Source organism: Pipistrellus hanaki (genome assembly GCF_964339955.1).
Source record: "Pipistrellus hanaki genome assembly, chromosome: 5".
Taxonomy (NCBI): domain Eukaryota; kingdom Metazoa; phylum Chordata; class Mammalia; order Chiroptera; family Vespertilionidae; genus Pipistrellus; species Pipistrellus hanaki.
In genome coordinates this window covers 53,298,740-53,320,877 of record NC_140507.1, presented here as the reverse complement: position 1 = coordinate 53,320,877, position 22,138 = coordinate 53,298,740, and the positions used below count along the sequence as shown (strand labels likewise).

Here is a 22,138-nt window from a genome sequence, read left to right as displayed (position 1 = left end):
CTTCTATGTGCTAGTTCACACTCACTGTCTCACTTAAGGCTCATAAAATTCTTGTAGATTAGGTATTTTAACGCCCATTTTACAGAAGAGGAAACTAAGGCTTAACAAGGTTGAAATAACCTGCCCAAAATTATAGAGCAGAACCAGAATTGCTTACTTCAAAGCTCCAATTCTTGCCAGTTTCTCTCTGACATTTCTCTCAAGGGTCAGACCTTCACCTATTTCTTGCAGGCTATTGGCTTCTGTGCTATCTAAAACTATTTCCTTTTTGCATAATTGAGAATGTTCTTATATCTTTTACTCAACTAAATTGAATTCTCTATGCTAGAATGCTGCTCAGGCACTCAATGAGGGGCATAGTGTTGAGAAATGGGCAGTAGAGCTTAGAAACTAATGAAAAATCGATGCTTGAAGTTCCTGATTTTTCTTTTGTTTCTAAACGAAACCAATGTTTACAAAGAATGTGTCATTGAATGATGCAGAAACAATTATCCACCTTTCCTTTATTTTTAGATTCAAGTAAATATTCGATAATAGTACAGTTTGCAAAATACAGTATACTGAAGAAGCTCAAAAATAAGTCCATGAAGCCCCCAGAGAATGGTTAAAAATGAGTAAATTGTGAAGATACAATTCATCACAGTAAAGAATCTCACGGCAAATTAATTCTGAGTTATGGTTTCAAACTCCTCCTTCAGCAGACTTATCCTTCATCTTCCTTTCAGTTCACTCAACCATTCATCCAGTCACCCAACACATAGTGACTAGAAACACATTTGTACTGCATGCTGTTGTAGGTGCTAGGATAAAATAGTGCTTAGAGTGTGTAAAGAAGGTTAAAGTCACAATAATCAAATAAACAAATGAATAAAATAAGCAAATTTAAGGTAATGATAGGTGCTGAGAATGAAAATGTATATAAAGATACAGGGTTTATGGTTCAGAAGCTACTTGAGCTAAGGTGGTCAAGGAAGCATTTGAGTTGAGACCTAAAAAGAGAAAGAACCAAATATTCGTAAAACAGAAGAAATAACTCCTTTCTGTAAAGGTTCGAACAATTCAAACTTAGACTGTCTTAGTCTATTCAAGCTGCTGTAACAAAGTACCACAGACTGTGTGGCTTATGTACAACAAACATTTATTTTTCATGGCTCTGAAGGTTGGAAACTGGAGATCAGGGTGCCTGCAAGGTCAAGTTGTGGTGAGGGCTTCTTGCTAGTTGCCACTGCTTGCAACTTTTGCATCTCACAGGGTGGGGAGCAGGGAGCAGTAAGCTCTCTCATAGCTTTTATAAGGGCACTAATGCCAGGACCTCATCGGATCCTAGTCTCCTCCCAAAGACCCGCCTCATCATACCATCACATTAGGGGGTAAATTTCAACATATGAATTCTTGGGAGACACAAACATTCAATACACATCAGGTACCAAGATCAGAGAGAGGGCAGTGCAGCTGGGTCAGGAGTGAATGAAGTCAGAAAGGTGGGTAGGGCCATGTTAGCTTAAGTCTTGTACTATTAAAAGGAGTCTGAATTATAATCCACATATAATGGAAATATATTGGCAAGTCCATTTTTACAATATTTATTTATTTTTAAAGTATATTTTTTATTGACTTCAGTGAGGAAGGGAGAGATAGAAACATCAGAGTTGAGAGAGAATCATTGATTGGCTGCCCCCTGCAGGCCTCCTGCATGCCCCCTACTGGGGATCCAGCCAGAAACCTGATCATGTGCCCAGATGGGGATTCAACCATGACCTCCTGGATCATAGGTCTAAGCTCAACCACTGAACCACACCAGGCTGACAATATAGTGCCAAGTTTAAACACATTAATCCAAATGCTTGGCTGAGAGTTACTTACAAAGGGGCAATAATGGAGGCAGGGTGAGCTTGAAGAGGTTAAGGCAAAAGAAGATTCTTAACAAATCTCCTTCATTTGAAGGGGACTTTACTGGTGAAAGGAAGCTGAACTTGTTTTAATAATGTCTCCATTTACATGTAACATTATCTGCTATAAAATTGTTTTATTATTATTATTATGTGAGGGATGGAGATGAATGACGTGGGTGCAGATTAGCAATTATATATAATGCCACTATGTATTAAAAAGGTATCTTACTGTTGTTTCAAGGAGCCACTATACGGGGCTTTTGGTCCTCCCTAAATGAGAGCCACAATATTGAGGAAAATTAATTCTCCCCTCCAGTCTAAATGCAAAACTGCAGAAGCCATTTGCTGAAATATGGCCAGCCATTCTTCACAGGGCACCGAGTCCTTCTTCCGGCATTCCTCTTTAGAGGCCATTTATCATATTCCTAGCAATTATTATGGACAACTTACGGGAAACTTGCCACTGTGGCCATTTATTGGCATTTTTCTGGGGCTCAGCCACAAACTGCGTTGAAACTGGTAAGGGTAGTGGCTCTGCTTCCCAACTTCTTTGCTCAGAGGAGACAGTGGGGCGCTGGGAGGTGGTGGGGCCTCAGCCACCCTGTCTTTCAGCCCATAAATCAGCATCTGAAAGCACCCTGGAAGTGTCACGATGGCGCTGAATATACAAAAAGTGTTCGCGAGCCAAATCCGCTGTCTTGTTCCTGGGGGCAGAGGGGAGTGACAAGACGCTCTCGTGTCCCCGAGCAGTAACGCGGCACAGCAAAGCGTGGCTTACACACCATGTGTGCCACACATTTCTCAGGGTTTCTCGAAGGGTTTTTCTTTTCCAAGTTCCACCATCCCTGCTGTACAGTTACCCTGGCCCCAGCTGTGCATCCGCTTTCGACTCCATCTGTCCTTCCGCTGGGGACGAGTCTGTCTCCCTGGTCAAATGGAGAACACAAGTTTGGCTCCCCAAAGTGAGTGTAACCCCCGCCCTCTGCTCAGGCTGAGCCAAGCGTCTGGCCTGTGGAAGGGAAGGGACTGGCGGTCCAGGGGATGGAGAGGGAGGGCTCCCCCCCCCCCCCCCCGCCACGCCTCCGCCACCATCGGCTCTTTGCACGCAAAGCCGGGGCAGATGCCCGCCTGCGCCGTCCCCACCCGTCTGGCGCCCCAAATCTCAGGTCCTTTCTCCTTTGCTCCCTCCTCCTCCTCGGTCCCTGGCCCAACTGCTAAGGCGCCGGCTGCGGAGCGGGGACCGGCAGGTTGGCATCTGCCCTTGCGGGCGCTGCGTCACCCGCCGGGGAGGAGACCTGAGGGGAGGCGCCCGAGGCTGAATCGCAGAGAGCGCCCCGAGACGCGGTGGGGAGCAGCCGCTCCTCTGCAGCCCATGGCGCCGCTGCCCGACCCGCCGCTCCCCCCTTTATTTCCTCCCTTGCTTGCTCCGGCTCGGCGCCCCCACCCTCCGCCTCCCTGCCCTTACTCCACCCCTTCTCCTGCCCGACCCCTCCTCTCTCTGTGTGCGCGCCTTAGATAATCGCATCCTTTTTGGCAAAAGAAACATGCACCTGACTTTACCAGGGGGAAACGATCGGCCCAGGCAGAAGGAACAGGAGAAGGGGGAGGGGGAAAACAAAAAAGATGAGATTCCTTTAAGGAAATCCCGGGGCTGAAGAGGTGGCCGCAGCGCCAGTGGCATCCAGCGCCCCCTCTGCGGGAGCTGCGAGCGGAGGACCTGCTCACCAGTTGCAGATGCGATCCCGGGAACTCCTGGGTCTGTCGGTGTGTTGGACACACGAAGTCTTTTCCTCCTTTGGCTCAGATCCCGAAGAGGCGGCTGGATTTTGCTGCCATCCTACCGCAAGTTGGCTGTTCCTCCCCGGGAGTCTTCCCCGGGAGCTGGCGGACCGATGAGCCGGTCTGCGCGGAGGATGGGCGCAGGGCGCCGGCGGGAGAGGAGAGGGTGGCCCGGCGGGCGGCCCGGAGGCGGCGGTGGCGCCGGGGCGCAGCGCTTCCTGCTCGGGCTCCTCGTGCACACGTGGCTGTGGGCGGCCTCGGGCTCCTCCGCCCAGGTGTTCCACCTCAGCCTCTCCGTGGACGAGGGGCTTCCCCCGGACACCCTGGTCGGCGACATCCGCGCCGGGCTGCCGGCGGCGCAGCAACAGGAGGCGGGCGGCTTCTTTCTGTCCGAGGATTCCCACGACTCCCCGCTGCTGGACGCCTTCCACGTGCACCCGGACACGGGCATCATCCGCACGGCCCGGAGCCTGGACCGCGAGCGGCGGGACCGCTACAGCTTCGTGGCCGCCACCCTGCTGGGCGCCGTGGTGCAGGTGGAAATCCGCGTCAACGACGTCAACGACCACTCGCCCCGCTTTCCCCGGGACTCCCTGCGGCTGGAAGTCTCCGAGCTCAGCCCTCCCGGCACGGCCTTCCGCCTGCCGGGTGCCCACGACCCGGACGCGGGGCTGTTCAGCACGCAGGGCTACACTCTCCTGCAACCGTCCGACCTCCCCGAGGAGGACCCCGCAGGACCCTTCTTCCGGTTGCGCTACGGGACCCCCGGGTCACCGCCGCCGTCGTCCCTGGAGCCCCTGGACCTGGTGCTGCTGCGGCGCTTGGACCGAGAGGCGGCCGCGGCGCACGAGCTGCAGATCGAGGCGTGGGACGGGGGCCGCCCGCGGCGCACAGGCCGCCTGCGGGTGGAGCTGCGCGTGCTGGACGAGAACGACAACCCCCCGGTGTTTGAGCAGGACGAGTACCGCGCCGCCGTGCGCGAGGATGCTCGGCCGGGCGCCGAGGTCTGCCGCGTGCGCGCCACGGACCGGGACCTGGGGCGCAACGGCCACGTGCGCTACCGCCTCCGCTCCCGCCAGGCGCCCGGGCCGCCGGGGGACGCAGCCCACTTCTCCGTGGACCTGCTGAGCGGCGCGGTGCGAGTGCAGAGGCCGCTGGATCGCGAGGCCCAGGCCTGGCACCAGCTGGTGGTGGAGGCCCGCGATGGGGGTGTGGAGCCCGAGGTGGCCACGGTGCGGGTGTCCATCGCTGTGCTGGACGTGAATGACAACCGCCCCACCATTCACCTGCTCTTCCTCACCGAGGGGGGCGCAGCGCGAGTCTCCGAAGGCGCCAGGCCTGGCGACTACGTGGCTCGAGTGTCGGTTTCCGACGCGGACAACGGTGACCCGGAGAAGGAGGAGGAGGAGGCAGCTGGGGAGCTTGATCTGAGCCCTGGGGACAGGACCATCTCTCTGACCTTGGAAGGCACAGAGGGGGCCTTCGCGCTGAGGCCTGGCGGCTCCCCAGGGGTGTTTTTCCTTTGCGTAGAGGGCCCCCTGGACAGGGAAAGCCGAGACCTGTATGATTTGCGGCTGGTGGCCACCGATGCGGGGTCTCCGCCGCTGAGCACGGAGGAGACACTGCTGCTCCGGATCTCAGACCTCAACGACCAGTCGCCCGTCTTCAGCCAGGAGCAGTACCAGGCCTCAGTGTCCGAGGCCGCGGCCCCTGGCACCGCCGTCCTGTGGGTGAGCGCCTCCGACGCGGACGAGGCTGGCACCGGCCACGCCACACTGCGCTATGAGCTGGTTCACCTCCCCGGGCGCTGCAGCCCAGAGGCTCAGTGGCCCACGGCAGCGGAGTGCGGACCATCCTTCACCATAGATTCAGACACCGGCCTGATCAGCACTATCCGGGGTCTGGACCGAGAAGTTCAGGAGGCTTTCGAGCTGCGAGTGGTGGCCCGAGACCTGGGAGAGCCCCCGCTATCCGCCACCTGCCTGGTGAGCATCACTGTGAATGATGTGAACGACAACGAGCCCATCTTCTGGAGGCAGGTGTATAACGCCACCCTTCTGGAGCACGCCCAGGTGGGACACTGCTTTCTGCAGGTGAGTGCCTCGGGCCTGTGGATCAGAGGAGAAGGGAAGGAGTGGCTGTGTGTCTGTCCAGGGAAGGAGAATTGGGATGTGGTGATCGTGGTCATATCCCAGCTTGATATCAGGGAACACGGGTTCTAGCTCCTCCTCTACAGTGAGGTGCATGGGTGCCCTCTGGCTACCTAACTTTTCTGCCAGGGGCTTGGGCTGAATGATCTCTAGGGCCCTTTCCATGTCACATGATAACTTGGATCTTGCTTTTGCTTGTGGATCCGGCTTCCTGAATGTTAGATATGTTTACCCAAATTGGTAGGAACCACCCATTCTCAAACAGTAGTTGAGTGACAATATCTCATAATTTTGAGCATCGTTATGTGCCATCCTAGGGAAGTAAAGTGGCCCTCACAAATTAGTTTTGTTTGTTTGTTTTGTTTGTTGATCCTCACCCAAAGATCAATGCCAGCCAGGGCACAATTAGTTTTTCGAACAAATTCATGCCTTTAAACGCTGAAAGTGTTTTTGAGTAACTCTTTCCAGAGACTTCCTACACGTTGTCCTGCCTGCAAAGGCCAGTTGAGGACATCAAGTGTGGGGGAGCACGGGACTTGGCTGGAGTATCTGTAAGGAGGATTCTCCAAAAGGTCAGAGGCTCTGAGGGGACCTTGCCCAGGGCGGCAGCCCCTACCTTGACTTTTCCAAACAAGTCCGATCCCCTGGGGTGTTCTACTAGAACCTCCATGTTTAGTCTTTAAAGATTCGACCTTATAGAAGCGTATACTTTCTGAAGGATACTAACCCTGCTAATTGTATCTATAGTTCAATCTGTTATGACAATAAAAGCCAAAGGAGGCAGGCGAACAGGGCTACGTGTTCGATAGCCAAGTAGTGCCTTGGCCCTCTCTTTCACAGAAACGTGTGTTAGAGCAATCTGTTCATCCGTCGCTCAGGGTCTGCCCGTCAGTCCCGGCAATCAAGTCCTTTTTATCTCTCGTAGGCCAAGCTCCTCCAGTGATGCCTTCCAGGACCATGAAGAGTAGGGAGGCTCAAATCATCCTTAATAAAAAGGGATCTTGTTCCGGCAAAGGTTTCTCAGTGGTTAGAGTGTCAGCCCAGGCCCCACAGGGTCCTGGGTTCAATTCCTGGTCAAGGGCACTTATCTGAGTTGCAGGTTTGATCCCAGCCTTCTCATCGGAGCAAGTGTAGGAGGCAACCAATCTATGTCTCTCTCACATCTCTCTCTCCTTTTCTTCCTTCCTCCTCCCCTCCCTTCTAGTCTCTCTAAAAAGTCAATGGGAAACATATTTTAGGGTGATGATTAATGACAAAAAGGTGGGGCTCTCTGACCTTCTTTTTTGGGGTGTTGCCTTTTAGAGTTCTGATCCCTCCTTCACTCTTAGGGTATTGTGATATGTTCCTCTCTAAAACCACACTGCTTATTGATTCCAATTTCCTACTTCTTGTCTGATGTGAAATAACAAGCCAGATCGCCAAGACTGGTTTATTTACTCCAAGAAAACTTGAGTAAATAAATAGAGCCAGAGAGGCTAACTAGTGAGTGAAGCTCTGAAAGCTGTAGTTCACTCTTAAGCTGGGTTGTTTTAAGACCTCAAAGGCGTATTTCCTGGTTGGGGGGGTGAGGAGAGCCCTTTGGCTTTTATAAGTTACTAGAGGCCTGGTGCATGAAACTCATGCATGGGTGGAGGGGATTCCTCAACCTGGCCTGCACTCTCTCACAATCCCGGACCTGTTGGGGGATGTCCAGCTTCTGGTTTAGGCCTTATCCCATAGACATCCCTCTCACAATCTAGGACTGCTGGCTCATAACCGCTCACCTGCCTGTCTGATTGCCCCTAACTGTTCTGCCTGCCTGCCTGATCTGCCTGCCTGATTGCCCCTAGTGTTCTGCTTGCCTTCCTGATCACCCCTAACAGCTTGCCTGCCTGCCTGATTTTGCCCCTAAAACTCAAGCTTCTTCTTTTTTAATTTTTAATATTTATATTTCTTCTTTATTTTTTATTTTAAAATTCAAGCTTCTTGGGAAAACGAGGTGTTTAACATTATTCCATATTCCTTATGGAGAGCTAGGCATGGTAAACATAGCAAATACGTTATACTTATGGACTTCTTTTTTTTTTTTTTAATATATTTTATTGATTTTGTACAGAGAGGAAGGGAGAGAGATAGAGAGAAACATTGATGAGAGAGAGTCATCGATCAGCTGCCTCTTGCACACCCCCTACTGGGGATATGCCCGAAACCAAGGTCATGCCCTTGACCGGAATCGAACCCAGGACCCTTCAGTCCCCAAGCCGACTCTCTATCCATTGAGCCAAACCGGTCTCGGCACTTATGGACTTCTATATAAACATTTTCCAACCAGGAATGTTTTAATAGGCAGTCTCCAAAAACTTGAACTGGAAAACCTATATGTACAGTGCTGAGATTTCAGGTATCAGGTTAGCAGGAATTCTATCCCAATTAAACTCTAATTCTGAGTTTAATTGGACAAACTGCCCTTCACTATCTCCAAAGTTTCTTATTCATCACTCTCCCATTTTCCTCCACTTCAAACCAACGTAATAAATGAAACCTTTAATTCTGACCTTCCTCACTGCAAGGGAACAGCAAACCTCAATAGAAATAATTTTCCACCAGAAGTCCAAATATTGCCAGACTGAGAACTATAGGCTGACTACGCACATGCGCAATAAATAACATGGTCTAGCAGTAGGCGCCCTGGCATCCTCCACAATCCCACAATCCTCTGGTCGCACACTTCAGGTTTCTCTAGCTCCTCCTTAAAAGTGGTGCTTCCTTCAGTCCAGTTGCAACGTCCAGGGCCTCTAGTTGGAGAGGATTTTTCTGTTTTGTCGTTGATGGCTGTTTACTATTTGGAATCAGTGAAGTTTCCGGAGTACTGCCACTGCCATGAACATGTGGGTCCCGAGCGCACTCATGAAACAACCGCCCATTCAGTCCACTGATGGAGCCATCCTGGTTCGCAATGAGAAAGATATTGTGTTGAGCCATTTTCCAATCAGGTCTTCCTCTTCCTTCTTCAGCACACCCCAAACCTACTCTGGGCTGACCACTCCAACCTTGCAGACCCTTTGGACCTTCCTATTTCTTTGACTTTCCCCCATCAAACTCGCATCCTAGGGACCCTCCTATCCCGCTCTCTTTGGTGCGGGGCCTGCCTGGGTAAGGTGCATGGTGTTCTTGTCTCTGGGCGTCCTGGTCCTTTCAGTGTTTAGGTGGCTGGCTTTTTATAAGTATAGATGTCTCCAATCACTTTTAGGTAAGCGAGATGCTACTATATTGTAAATATAAGCTTCATGACCGCTTCTATTTTTTGTTTTGTTTTTAATCCTTTGGATGATAATAACCTCCATCATTTGCTCTGGCACAGTTGGCAACTCTGAAAAGCAGTGAATGCTTGCTGTTGCTGAAATGGACAAATCCACAAATGTCAGTGAGTGACATAATGGGACATTACTCATCACTCAAGCAGGGTCTAATATGGTGCAGGTTGGCTGGTCCTCCTCCATCCAAGAGAGCGCCAGGCCTGAGAGTGACTTAAATCAGGTTCACCAACGTCCCATTGCTCAGAGGTTAGCAACGTGGCCTCATATGTATTGCAAAGGGAACTGAGAAGTGGAGAGGAGCCCATGGATGCCAGGGTATGCTGATGGTTTGTGCCACGGATTTCTAAAACTAAAGTCATGATAAGTGAGAGGTTGGATTAGATTTCTTCCATCTGGAAGATTTAAGGATCTTGATATAAAACAGTACGACTTGGCTCCATTTGAAGGAAAATAAGCAGGGTGGGCTAATTGTGATTCCTTTGACTAGAGCTTGTCTTTAGAGCTGTTTCTAAAACTGAGAGGTGATTCTGCTATGAGGTGTGAGTTTATCCCATTGTTACAACTCGGTTCGTGGCAGATCCATTATGGTGAGCTGAACTTGGCTCAAGTGTAGGACTGCATCTCTAACTGCAAAAAACCTTTTCAAATTGCCAGCTATTGCTGTAGATGCCATTACGTTGTGCTGATTAGAATTTCTGGACATGCCAGTGATCCAGCCCCACCAGAATGCAGAAACCCTCTTGCTTATGAGGCTCTCAGGTGGCCCCTCCACTGCAGCAATGTGAACTTTCTGTGTTCCATAAGCCCGTTCGCTGACTCTGCCCCCTAACTTCTGGGGAAGCCTAAATGGAGTGTCTTCCACACACTTTTTTTTCTTTAAAAAAAGTTTATATTAATTATATTAATTTGAGGTATACAATATAGTGATTCAACATTTATATTAAGTAATCATCTGTCCCATGCAAACTTCACTCAATATTATTGACTATTATGGTATATGTATGACTTTGCTCCATTTGAAGGAAAATAAGCAGGGTGGGCTAATTGTGATTCCTTTGACTAGAGCTTATCTTTAGAGCTGTTTATCTTTCTCTGTCTGACTTATTTCACTTATAATAACCTCCAGGTCTATCAATGTCTTCAAGAATGGCAATATTTCATTCCTTTTTATTGCTGCATGACACTCCTTTATTTACATATACCACATCTTCTTTATCCATTTATTTATCCAAGGACACTTATCTTGGCTATTGTAAATAAGGTTGCAATGAACATAGGCTTTATTTTTTTACTCTCAAATTATTTTATATCTCTTTGTAAAAATGAACTCTTTGGATCTCATAGCCTCACCTTTCTTCCAAGGCTTTGTATTAATTACATTATATCAGTTCTTTAACTGTACCTTCTTTCTGTTGCCCTCTGCCAGATTTCTCCTTAGAGACCTAATACATATAAGCTAGATTCTTCTTTGTCAGAATCAAAACAAACTGAGAGACAACAGGGAGAAAAATTTGTTTTCTAGATTCCCTGTAAGTGAATACTATGTCATCTAATAAAACACACTCCTGAGCCTTTTCGGTGTTTTGGTAGTTTATCCACATCACTTACCGGCTCTCAGTGCTCCCCATCCTCCCGAACCCTGGGGCTGGCTGAACCTTTTTATATTGTCACACCCTGAGAGTAAACATGCATAACCAAGTAATCTCTCCCACAGCCATGGTTTGGAATCTCAAACCAAAGCTCCCCAGATAGGAACTTTCCAAAGACTTTGCATGTGGGTCATACACTCGGTGTGCCTCTCCCAACCCTGTGCCTGGCTCGATAGATTCTCTTTTTCCTCAGATTACAATAAACAAGACTAATTTGCCGAAACCGGTGTGGCTCAGTTGGCCTGTGGACTGAAAGGTCCTGAGTTCAATTCCAGTCAAGGGCATGTACCTTGGTTACCCGCACATCCCCAGTAGGGGGTGTGCAAGAGGCATCTGATCCATGATTCTCTCTCATCCATGTTTCTAACTATCCCTCTCTCTTCCTCTTCGTAAGAAATCAATAAAACATATTAAAAAAAAAAAAAAAGACTAACTTAATTCTTCACCCACACTAAATCCAATGGTTTGAACTGCACTTACGGACTTTATCTTGTAATCAGGTCTTAAAACAATATAAATCCAGTGTTGGTACCCGAATCACCCACATGCCAGAGCAAGATTATTCTCTCATGTCCCTCACATATCAGCACTGGATTCATGCACTAATTCATTTATTTAATCAAACAATAGCATTTATTGAATAAGCAGCATCCAGTGGACAAATATTTATTGAGTACCTATTACACGCCAGAAATTGGTCTTGGTGCTGGAGACGCAGCAGTGAGCACAGTGGGCAAGTGCTAACAGAGTCTTGGTCCTTTCTCCCCTTCTCATACTGTCAGTCCTCGTGGATGAATGGATGTGCCCTGCCTCCACCTGCCTATCACTTCTCCCCCCCCTCTTCTAACCTTCCCCCATTACTATACTAAATTCTGCCTCTCAGAAGGTACCTGTGTTCTTTTACTTCAAACCCAATGAACTTTTATTACTCATAACCTCCTCCATTCTCTCTAAAGTATGCTGGACTGTGGCCCACTTCCTCTCTCTTGAGAGTATCTTCTTATTTGCCCTTATCACACTGCACTCTTTCTGGCTCTGTCCTGCCAATTCCCCCTTTTCCTCTTGTTCTGCCCCACTCCGTGTGATAGGGGTATCGCCAAGGGGTCTGTCTTCTTCTCACTTCTTTCTGTACTTTATTCTGTACTTCCACATCTTGAACTTTTTTTTTTTTTTTTTTTTTTTTACATCTCCAGGGTCAACCTCCCTTATAAACTCCAGATGAAACATTTCTCTACTTGGTATGTATCTCTATTTGGATGCTTTTTTGGCATCTTAAACCTAACATTTCCCCAGTGGAACGAACCCATTTCCCTTCTAGCATTTTTTCTTTCTTTTATTTTCAACCTTCATTAATCAGCTCCTTTTGGAACTTTTCCTATCTTTGTGAATGTGTCCTTTCTATAGATGTGTTTATGCACTCGGTGGGTTCTGGGTGATGTATCTGCTGTTTGTTGGCGTGGTTGTGATTGCATTGCTGAGAATTACGAGGATAAAGAGCGAGGTCATGTCTCATGTCAATCAGCTGGATGAAAAGCAGGTCTTGAGATTTCAAACCATGGCTGTGGGAGAGATCACTTGGCTATGTTTGTTTACTCTCCTGGTCTGACTTTGAGGAGAGGTGTCTGGGCAATGGACCTTAAAAATAGAATGTACCATCTGGAAAGACATGCGAAATTGGAAGGCTTGATTCCCACTGTGCTTTATAGACTGAACAGGACTAAATTACAACTTTTTTTTTCTGCTTCATTATATCTTTGGGGGTTATTTTCTTTTTATTGATTCCCAAGCCTTCAGTAAAGTCTTTCTAAGTATGTTCGCTTTGTCTCAGTTGTGCTGTGGAGGTAAAAATGGAATTCATGGTATGATTTAAGGGAAGACTTATTAATTAGCTTTAGCCAAAGTGTCCAGGGCCAGCAGCTGCTCTCCTAAAGTCTGAGTGGTGATGATAGCAAAGGATGCTGAAGTTGGGTGGTTCTTAGGAGCAGAGGTGCTCCTAGTGCCAACTTCAGAAGTTAGAGAGTTTATTAAGGAAGATGTTTCCTAAAATCTTAGTGTCATCTTTGATTCCTCCTTAAATTTGACTACAGTAGAGTCCAAGTCATATAGTATTTCTGACATCTGTCACTTCATTTATACCCATGGTGATCACCCTCACTTTGCCTACTATCACTGATGCATGTTGTTCCAGCTGTAGGGATTGTAGGCTTATCTCAGTCTCCTTCCACTGAAGTTTTATTGGTCAGTCTGGCTACTTTCTTAATGGTTCTTTATGGAGCTATAATTACTTACTCGTTTTAGTAAAACAGGTTTTTTAGTGCCTTGTGGGATTGCAATTTAATGATATTTGAGTCCCTTGTAATTTCTAGTCTCATGTACTAGAAGATCAATTACCTCGTTGAATTATATTGAAGAGCTACATAGCAAAAACAAATTTCTGAAAAGAGTTACAACTAGTCAAGATTTTTTTACTGTTTCAGTTTACACATTATACAATATATAATATATTAACTTTATTATAAATCACTCAGTATATTTTATCATTGGCTCTTTGGAAATTTATGGCCTGAATTGCATTGCGTATCTCATATTTTTTGTCTCTATCAACTTACTACCGATATACTCTTATGGTTTAATTTACATACCAACAGAATTCCATAGTGTGCACCAGCTTTCACAGTCACATCATCATATTTTCTATGTATGATTGTCTTCTTCTGACTGCTTTAAATGGACTGGACCCATCTGTACCCATGCACTGAAAGCATGTCAGGTTTCCACAGTAGTCATTTGTGCCTGTCTCCAGGATGTGTCTAGACCAGCTGCCAACTGTTGTCTTCCCTGAATATCTGACTCGTCCTGGCTTTATACTATAGTGTCAGCATGTGCTGTATATGCCTGTGGCTTTGCTTTGATAAGCTGCTAGACACTCGGGGTTCACTGTAAATTTATCTCTCAGACTTCATTTTGACATCCCACCTCTCCCTTCTCCCCACAACTGCTACCCAAGACCCATCAGCTGGATTTACTTCCTTTCCCCTTTTCTCACTTGAGCAAGGTGATCAGATAATATATTTGGGTATGTAATAGGGAGGATATAACCTAGAATCTGTAGGATGTATTTCTAGTAACAGTTAATATATAACTTACCAGTAATTTGTCTAGTCCTTAGTTCTATAACTAAAGATGCCTCAAATTGCATGGTAGGGTGTTCATAGGTTTAAGGATGAAAACCAGGCTGTATGCAGTGGTGAAAAATATAAAGTCTATATTATAGACAGACTACAGGGCTAGAGTGCCTGGGTTTGAATCTCAGCTCCACTGCTTCCTAGCTGTGTGATCTTGGGCACTGTGCCTCACTTTCCTCACGTGGAAAATATGGATAACAGCAGTGTCAGCTTGATAGTTTTTGTGTGGATAGTGAATTAATACATGTATGTTTATAACAACTCATGTTATATGTTATTAAATGCTAGTAAATAAGACTTCTATAAATGAGGAGGAAAACTATTTTGCCTGATACAGCAAAGACTGAGACCTAATTGAAAATGATATTTTGAATAAAGATTATCTTAGACTCAAAGATGAAAAAAGAGCAGGAAATATTAAATTGCAGATGCATATGTTTATAACAATGAAAGCAGAAATCTGTTTTACTTACTTTGGATGCTTATAAATCTCCTTTGGGCTTACAGAATCCCAGCTGTCTTAAGGACAGTTCAGATGACTTCTCAATAGTTTTTATCTCCCCACAACCCAAACCCCACAAAAAAAATACTGAGAAGGTCTTCAAGAGCCTGGGCAATGTAATACAAGTTGTGGTGAAGGCATGGTGGTCATGAATCCTCTGGGGTGCACTTTAGGGCACTAACCACCATACTTAGACTCGGCACCTGATCCCTCTCAGGTGTGTAGGGTATGTTTCTGGCCTATAGAGTGCCTTAGGGTCTTTTATTCTGTTTGCCAGTTCTTGCTGTTTAGAATCTTTAATTGAGACAATGTGGAAAAAGACAGCCCTGGAGTCAGAAAACCTTAGCTCCAATTCTGACTCCACCATTTATTGTCTCTATTAACTTTTCTGGCCACAGTTCCTCATGCATGGAATGTGTGTTAGTAAGGCCTCTCCAGAGAAATAGAACCAATAAAATATCTGTTTATATATGTGTGTAAATACACATGTATATTATGGTGAAGAATTGACTAGAGAGATTTGATATACATATGAAATTTATGTTTATAACATATAAATTATTAAAATAAAATATATATTATATAAATTCATTATAGTATAATATATAATATATTACATAAATTTATTATAATTATAATAAGTTTAGAATAAATTATACTATAATAAATATAATACATCTTAATAAATATAAATATAAATTTAATGTGCTATTATTTTATTTACTACATATGTATTATATTACATATTAAATATATACAATCTATTAAGAGGAATTGATTCATGTAATTATGAAGACTTAGAAACTTCAGGGATCTGCTCTGCAAGCTGGAGACCCAAGAAAGTCGATGGCATAATTTAGTCCAAGTCTAAAGCCCTGAGAACCAGTAGTCAGAGGGCAAGACAAGACTGATGTCCCAGCTCATGCCAGTGAATTCATCCTTCTTCCTCCTTTTTGTTTTCTTCAGGTCTTCAATGGATTGGATAAGGCCCACACACATTGGTGGCCAAAAACACCTCACAGGTGTACTAATGTTTAGTCAGCTGCTTGGCATTTCATGGCCCAGTGACACTGACACATAAAATTAACAACGCATGATTGTAAGGATTGGAGGTAGTCTGTATTATGGAGTGGAAAGTAGCTGGTGTAGTAGGAGGTAAAGGACCCCAAGGATGAGAAAGATTCCTTTTGCAGTGGATCAGGATGGAGATTTCCCTAAATATAAACTTTCTAGGGATGTATACGTTTACAAATTGTCATGGATGCCTTCCACTGTACATCTTTTCCCCCCATAAAAATGTGTAAATTTTTAGGCATAGTCACCTTTAAAAGAGAATCACTCAGATGGATCTTAGAAAATTATGATCAGTAACATTTCTTTTCTCTAAGGATTGCAATCTGACAATAAATTAATTTTATTAACATCTACACAACAGACTTCTACTAATGAGCCCCTCACCTTCTAAATTATAAATGAAAAGTGAGCAACTATAGAAGTAATTTATACTTTCATGGTCCATTAGGGAAATTACGCTAGAACACTTTTACAAATACCAGGTTAATTGCTTAAAATCTAATTAACATCTTCATTTAAAAGGAATAGCTTTGTGGTGTAGGTAGATCAGGTGAACATCTTAACAAATCCAAGTTTTAATTAAAAACCTGGTTAGGATTACTTAGTCCAAGTGGGAATAGGATGAACTGAAATAGTCATGGCATTTCTGGTTCCTGTTCTGAAATTAGGGGAGGAGTTTTGAAGACTCTGGAGGAGACAGCCCTCGATGGACTTGCACTGTTTGACTAAAGAGTTTGACCTTAATATACAGATGATGCATTACAGAACTGTTCACTTGAAACTTATAGAATCTTATTAACCAATATCACCCAATAAGTTTAATAAAAATGAACAAACAGGAGTTTGGCTTTTGAGAGATATGGGAGGTTTTTGAGTAAAGGTTGACCCATGTAAAGTAAGGTTTTAGGAGGATTTGTTTTGAATTAATAGAAAGAAGTAAGTAGGGAAAGCCTGTAGGAGAGTCCTAATAAAATTGTTGTAATAATCTGGTTTTGGTCATGAGAGCCTGAACTAGGGGAATGGGAGTGAAGTGTAATAAAAAGGATGGCCTTGCTCTAGTTCCTTCCCTGTCCAGCTAGGACTCCAGGATGCAACAAATTGACCCTTGCTCTTCCATACCTATACACATATTACTGAAAGTGGATTAATCTAACTATGTGTATTCTCCTCCCCAACACTTGGACTGAGGAACATCACTGAAGTAATTCCAAGTGACAATAGGTTCTATTTTAAGTCTTGTGTCAGCTAGGCCTGCAATCCTGTTGGGTGATTTTGTTGTATTCACCTTAGTATCTCTCCGGTAACTTCACTCTCCTTAAACATCATATCTTGGTCCCTTACTTTTTATGGTCCTACCACTCAGTAGAGATTAAGTGAGACCTTGCTTGTGTTTTGCCTCTAATCATCAGACTTTTTTTGCCATCCAATCTCTGAGGACTAGATGATTCTCCTCTTACCAAATCGGTCATCCATTCATACTCTACATTATACCTTCACTGTCTCCTCTGACAGTGCTTCTCCCATCCAAGTACTAACCAGGCCTGACCCTGCTTAGCTTCCGAGATCAGACGAGATCGGGTGCGTTTAGGGTGGTATGGCCGTAGACATGTGCTTCTCAATGATCCCCTTTCTCCTCTATCTTTTACCCCTACCTCTATGCTGCCTTTCCCATTGTTGACAGTTGCTACAAGTCAAGTCTGTGGGCATCTCATCCATTTGCTCCATTTCCTTCCTCAGTGCCCTGTAATGATCGACTTTACTACCTGTTGGCCCATCTCTGCCCAGACCTGGTCATATATTAAGACCCCTTTCCCACTTAAAGAAAGGTCTGGAAATCTGCTGTTGTCCTGTTCAGTGTCTGTTTTCTCTTGCTGATGGATTCAGAACCTCTTAAGCTAATGTGGTTTTCTATAGCATCTATTAGTATCAGGAATTTGTGAAGAAAATGTAGCTGCTGAAGTATAAAAATTGACACGTGAGATGTATTATTATCCATTTCTTAATATTAAGTCCTATATTTTATTGAATCCATTAACTAATGTCTTCCATATGAAAAGAAAGGATTGAACTTGGTAATATAAGATATTCTGATGAGCAGACAAAAATACCTTAGTCTTGATTATTGTTTTAATAATCTTGCTTGCTTTTAGCTTTTTACTCTATGGCTTTTGGGCATACTAACCCTGCCCTATGTATGCAACAGGACACTGTGTCTTTCTTTCCTAGCAATTCTGTTTTGAATTTTCTTTTATAAAGCTCATGCTGTTCACTTCATTTTAGGCTTTACCATTTTCCCATAAAAATGCAGATCTCAGATTGCCCACTGATGAAGTGTGTGAAAGCCCTTTAGTGGAGAGGATGGAAGAGGTTTACTTGGATTCATTATTTCCAGCTGTCCTTGTTTTGGACAGAGGAAGAGTCATCTACTGGTTCAAAGCTTGTACTATGGAGACAGACATCTGGGTTTAAATTTTAACTCTGTCACTTAGTAACTTGACCTCGAACAAGCTCCCAAATCTTCAAAAGCCTCAATTTTCTCATCTGCAAAATAAGGATGATGATAATAGCGTCTACCTTATAGGGTTATTGTGATATAAACGAGGTGATGCATATCCAGTGCCGAGAGCATTGCCTGACACAGGTAAATGCCCAGGTAAGTTTATTATTATGTATAGCTTCAACTGAATTTAATTTAACTGAGCGAGAATGAAACTAAGTGAGAATGAAAAAAAGAAATATCAGTTCTATTGTTTTAAAAATCTCCATGACTAGTCATTTTAAATGGGCAGAAAAATGATCCAGAACCTCAAATGACACTCTGGGAAAACACACTGTCGTCATTATGATGTGGAACTTCATCCTAAATTTAGTCTGCTCCTTATCACAGGCTCCATATTGACTCCCTTGATTTAAAGATTAGAGTAGTCTGTGCTCTGATATTTCTCAAAGGTTTTTCTGGGGCCATACTTGCCAGTCCAAGAGTTCCCATTACCCTGGGTGCTTCTCTGGCCTCCCAAGGTCAAGGGTACCACCCGCATTGATTGTCCTTGATTCCTAACATGTAAGATATCCTAAGAGAAGGAGAATAGCATTGATTTCCTAAGATATTACTGACTTGTACCTTCTTTTAAAAAATATATTTTATTAATATTTTACAAAGAGGAAGAGAGAGGGATAGAGGGTTAGAAACATTGATGAGAAAGAAACATTGATCAGCTGCCTCCTGCACACCCCCTACTGGGTATGTGCCCCAAACAAAGGTACATGCCCTTGACTGGACTTGAACCTTGGACCCTTCAGTCTGCAGGCGAACCCTCTATCCACTGAGCCAAACTGGTCAGGGCAGTACCTTCTTCTTTTTTTTTTTTTTTTTCTAATTGATTATCCTGAGACTTTATTCTCATTCAATAGTAGAAGTGAAGCAAAGAGAAGAAAAAGATGCTTTGAGTTTTCCTTTAATTAAAGAGGAGCAATATCATTCATTGCATTCTTTAACATATGTTTATTGATACACACCACTTGGAACATGGACTTATTATAAAATAAAGTCATTGAGTCATTTTGAATAATTTAATTTATTGCAGGAAGCTTACAGAAAAAAGAACATCAATTATTTAGATATCTCCTTTAACAAAACAAATCGTTACTGAAAAGTTACTTGCATATGAAAAAAGGAACCGCACATATTATTTTAATATTAATTTTTTTCAGTCGTATTTTTGTATGTTATGTGTGCACTTGATACATTGAGATCCCTCAGGTAATCAAGTAAATTATTTGTTTATGTTCACTTTGTAGAAATTAGAACCAGTGTTTTCTATTCTGGTAGTAATATTTAATTGCTGAATTGTTTTTGATGATCTTGTTGGCTTAGTTTATACTAAATCCTCAGACAAGAAAATAGCATCAACTTGATGCTGTGGTGGGAATGTAATGTGGCAAAAATCAAGAAAGACTTGAGTATACCTGTGTTCAAAGGATAGCAAGAGAAAAGAACAACAACAAAAAATCCCCCACCTCAAAACAATTTCTCATCAATTTGATAACTGACTGCTAACCCAAAATTTTTTTCAATACAGGAGATGATCCTTTACCTTTTAAACCTCTTCTGTTCAGATTTTTTAGAAAGTTCTTTTGTTTTTCCTTGTGTAGAAATAGCCATTGTTATGGATATGGTTTCAGGAGATTAAATCTTATTTCTAGCCCTCCCATAAATAGACTTAAATACTATTTGATTTTTAACAGTTGTCTAATCAGAAGCTTCTTCTATTGTATACTCCTCTTGATTCCTACACTAGGAAACCCAGAGGAAGTTATTGTTTACATAGACATTGACTTGTCTAGTTCTTAAGAATGCCTACTATAAAAGGACCAAGCCGTGAGGTAAAAAGCAATCTAAGCTTATGCACTGTTTACTTTCCTTTGAAGTACAGATTATTTAAAGCACCAAACTGTTAAAAATAATACAAAGGCTGTTCTGTTACATTAGGCATAAACAAGAACATAATTTTTCAATGCTGGCAGATGCTTTAGCCTGGACTCATCTTACAAGAATTTTTATGTGTTTTTTTTCCTTGTGTAGAATCTAATTGTCATGCTTATGTCTGTTCCACTTCCATTGCCTCTGTCAGCATCCAGCATAAAGAAGAGAGATGAGCCCGGCCAGCATGGCTCAGTGGTTGAGCATCAACCTATGAACCAGGAGGTCACAGTTTGACTCCCAGTCAGGGCACATGCTCAGGTTGCAGGCTCGATTTCCAGTAGGAGGCATGCAGGAAGCAGCCAATCAATGATTCTCTCTCACTCCCATCATTGATGTTTCGATGTATTTCTCTTTCTCTCTCTTTTCTCTCTTTCTCCTATCTCCCTTCCTCTCTGATATCTATCTATCTATCTATCTATCTATCTATCTATCTATCTATGTATCTATCTATGTATCTATCTATCTATCTATCTATCATCTATCTATATATCTATAGAGAAAGATGATAGGAAGGGCAATTTAAAGATGAATGTTTGATGTTTATAAATTAATTAATGTATTCTAGGTAATTTTCTTACTTGAATTAAAAATATAGATTCTTGCTGAAACCGGTTTGGCTCAGTGGATAGAGTGTTGGCCTGCGGACTGAAAGGTCCCAGGTTCGATTCCGGTCAAGGGCATGTACCTTGGTTGCAGGCACATCCCCAATAGGGGGTGTGCAAGAGACAGCTGATCGATGATTCTCTTTCATCGATGTTTCTAGCTCTCTATCCCTTTCTCTTTCTCTCTGTAAAAAAAAATCAATAAAATATATTTTAAAAAATACAGATTCTTATATATTGCAGCATACTTCTAATACCACAAAATGAATTTAATAAGTTCATCTTGAGTTTTGTATTTTAGTATATTTTAAAAGAAATATATATTTTTTTCTGGAATATGATAAGTCAGTATTGCCATATACCTAGTATGCTCTTATCTAAATTTGTAATATCTTAAAGCCACTTCACTTTATTTCTCCAAATGTATTTTTAAAAATATTTTTTTATTGATTTCAGAAAGGAAGGAAGAGCGATAGAAACATCAATGATGAGAGAATCATTGATCTGTTGTCTCCTGCAGGCCCCCCACTGGGGATCGAGCCCACAACCCCAGCATGTGCTCTTGACTGGAATTGAACCTAGGATCCTATCCATTGGGCCAAACCAGCTAGGGCTCCAAATGTATTTTGACATGTAAAGTATAGTTTTCACTTTTATCTATAATATGAAGATAACTTTTTAGTGAGAAAGTTAAACTTATTCCATGTATTAAGAGGGTTACAACAAAAATAATTTTGTGGTTGGGGGTCACCACAACATGAGGAACTCTATTAAAGGGTAGCGGCGTTAGAAAGGTTGAGAGCCTCTGCTCTAGAGGCTGCTTTTTCTTTACTTTCAAATATTTTCTTGCCTCATTTTTTTCTTTTCTCTGTTCCAGAGATCACAGATATACACGTTAGACCTTTGATCGGATGTCTTGAGGCTCTGTGCCTAGTCCACTCTCCCAAACCACTTCATACTGCACGAAGGCACCATGTTCTTTCTTCCTTCAGCCATTTGTTCCGAGTTATGGACCAAAAGTTGGGATAGCGTCCCCCCCACTCCAAAAAAAAATTCTTATGTTAAAGCTCTACCCCACTTGGTGATAATACTTGGAGGTGGACCCTTTGAGAGGTTACGTGGTTTAGGTGGGGTAAGGAGGGTGGGGCCCCTATGATAGGATTAGTGTCCTTGTAAGAAGAGGTCAGAAGTTGCTCCCTCTACCTTGTGAGAAAACAATGAGAAATCTGCTGTCTGCAAGCCAGGAAGAGGGCTCTCCACAGAGGCTGGCCCTGCTGGCCCCCTCATCTTGGACTTTCAATTGCTAGAACTGTAAGTAGTAAATTCCTGTTTATCTTTTTTAGCTAGGCTGTTCATGGTACTTTAATATGGCCAAGACACTCGTTTTTCTCTTTGCTTGAAATGTGCGGTTCTTGTTATCCCTGCCATTTTCTCTTACTTCGAAAACATCATGTCTTTAGGAAGCCTTCTTTGACCAGCTAATCTCCTCACTTTACCATTTTTAACTAAGTCCTGTCTTATAAACC

At 43.7% G+C, this 22,138-nt stretch overlaps 1 protein-coding gene across 1 annotated transcript in view; it reads left to right on the top strand.

Annotated features, from left to right (window-relative positions):
- The first annotated feature begins 3,761 nt into the window (after nt 1-3,761).
- DCHS2 (dachsous cadherin-related 2) overlaps nt 3,762-22,138 on the top strand; it is a 176,627-nt gene continuing 158,250 nt past the window's right edge. Inside the window, exon 1 of the mRNA XM_084883976.1 lies at nt 3,762-5,764. Coding sequence (XP_084740102.1) covers nt 3,785-5,764 — 1,980 coding nt within the window. The 5' untranslated portion in view covers nt 3,762-3,784. The remainder of the gene's footprint in view (nt 5,765-22,138) is intronic.